This window comes from Pinus tabuliformis, chromosome 6 (assembly GCF_031772625.1).
Source record: "Pinus tabuliformis cultivar Carrire ecotype Pingquan chromosome 6, CPIR1, whole genome shotgun sequence".
In the NCBI taxonomy this organism is placed as follows: domain Eukaryota; kingdom Viridiplantae; phylum Streptophyta; class Pinopsida; order Pinales; family Pinaceae; genus Pinus; species Pinus tabuliformis.
Genome location: NC_142292.1, coordinates 1,727,785,787 through 1,727,787,572, shown reverse-complemented (window position 1 = coordinate 1,727,787,572; position 1,786 = coordinate 1,727,785,787). Strand labels below are relative to the sequence as shown.

The window sequence follows — 1,786 nt, the reverse complement described above, 5'->3', positions numbered from 1 at the left end:
AACAAAAAACATTCACTGTCAGTTACGACTACCTCTCATGGAAATGGTCATACGTGAATGACTTACTTAACGCAGTTGAATCCCAAAATGATATCTAACATTCACTGTATTACATTGTAAGAACAAGACATCAAGAACGAAAAACATTCACGTTAATTAACGTAACGTAATTGACATTGACGGTAAACATTAAACATTCTACAACATTTACGTTGAAACACCACACATTCTGCAACATTGAAGAAATAGATAGATACGCTGGACCTAGAGAAATAGATAGCAACCCTGGACCTAGAGAAACATTCTACAACATTTATGAAACACCACACATTCTGCAACATTTATGAAACACCACACATTCTACAACATTTATGTTGAAACACCACACATTCTGCAACATGATTTACTTGTAAAACTTGTACGTCTCGTAGCGCATGAAACAGTTGTTGTCATTGGCTTGAGCCCAAGCACCGACGGTAGGGCCGCAAGCGCTGGAGATGCAATTGGCGAGGGTGGTAAGGCAGGCCGTGCACTCAGGCGCACTGATACTTGAAATATCGCAGACTCCTTGCCCGAAGGCAGCGGGAAATTCGTTGGTATTTGAAATGTAGTTGTAGTAGGTAATACTCGTTCCTAAGTCGGTAAGCGAACCCTTCGTATACGTGTTTTGTTCCAGACCCGTGATTATGGCTGTCAGAGAAGCCTGTAGAGGACTGTTGGGTGGGTATGACGCGGTGTTACAGCTATGAGAGACACCCGTGCAGTCTTCCTCCTGCGCGCCCACCACTGCGAGTAGTAATATGAGAGGTAAACCAAAGCTAAATGAGCTGATCCTCATGGCTACCTCACCTCAAATGAGTGAAATAATAACAATAATTTCAGATGCCAAATGTTATTATTGCGATACTTATCAATCCCCGGAGGACGTCCCCCTTTTATAGCCTTGTGTTGTGGTAAGATAACATCTGTAATGTCAAAGATGAATGATAGTAATTTTATTTATTTATTTTGGATTCATTCCATAATGAATGATAGTGATTTATTTATTTATTTTGGATTCATTCCATTCCTTCACACGTATCGGGTTTTCAAAATTACCCTTACTTTCTCTCATTTAATCTCATCCATATCTTTACCGGACCCATTTCAAAACACTATGAGTTTTTCATACCTATTTTAAAATATTTAAAAAATTTATGTATTTCTCATGCTGGACCATTTTATAATTAAAAAAATTATGCATTTCTCACACCCCACACACACACACATATATATATATAATTTATGTATTTCTTATGCTTGACAATTTTATAATTCAAAAAATTATGCATTTCTCACACCCACACACACACAAATATATATATATATATATATAATTTAAAAAAATTATGTATTTCTCATGCTGGACCATTTTATAACTAAAAAAAACTATGCATTTCACACACACACACACACACACACATATATATATATATTTGTCATAACCATTTTATAACTCAAAAAACACAAAACACTAAGAGTTTTTCATACCCATTTTAAAATATTTAAAAAATTTATGTATTTCTCATGCTGGACCATTTTATAATTAAAAAAATTATGCATTTCTGGCACCCCCCCCACACACACATATATAACGCACCTATTTCAAAATATTGAAAAAAATTATGTATTTCCCATATGTGACCATTTTATAATTCAAAAGCCTATGTGTTTCTCACACTTCACAATTTAGCACTGATTCATATTTTAATTCATTATTTCTTAATTTATGATTGAAAATAAATAA

General features: G+C 34.5%; 1 protein-coding gene across 1 annotated transcript; it reads right to left on the bottom strand.

Annotated features, from left to right (window-relative positions):
* Positions 1-403: 403 nt before the first annotated feature.
* LOC149265713 (antifungal protein ginkbilobin-like protein) lies at positions 404-838 on the bottom strand. Its single transcript, XM_089405754.1, has one exon. It carries the CDS (start codon positions 836-838, stop codon positions 404-406), a length of 435 nt encoding a protein of 144 aa, XP_089261880.1.
* Positions 839-1,786: the final 948 nt, after the last annotated feature.

What these genes read in the sequence shown, in the direction of transcription:
- LOC149265713 (XM_089405754.1), bottom strand. Translation starts at nt 838, where the DNA reads ATGAGGATCAGCTCATTTAGCTTTGGTTTACCTCTCATATTACTACTC.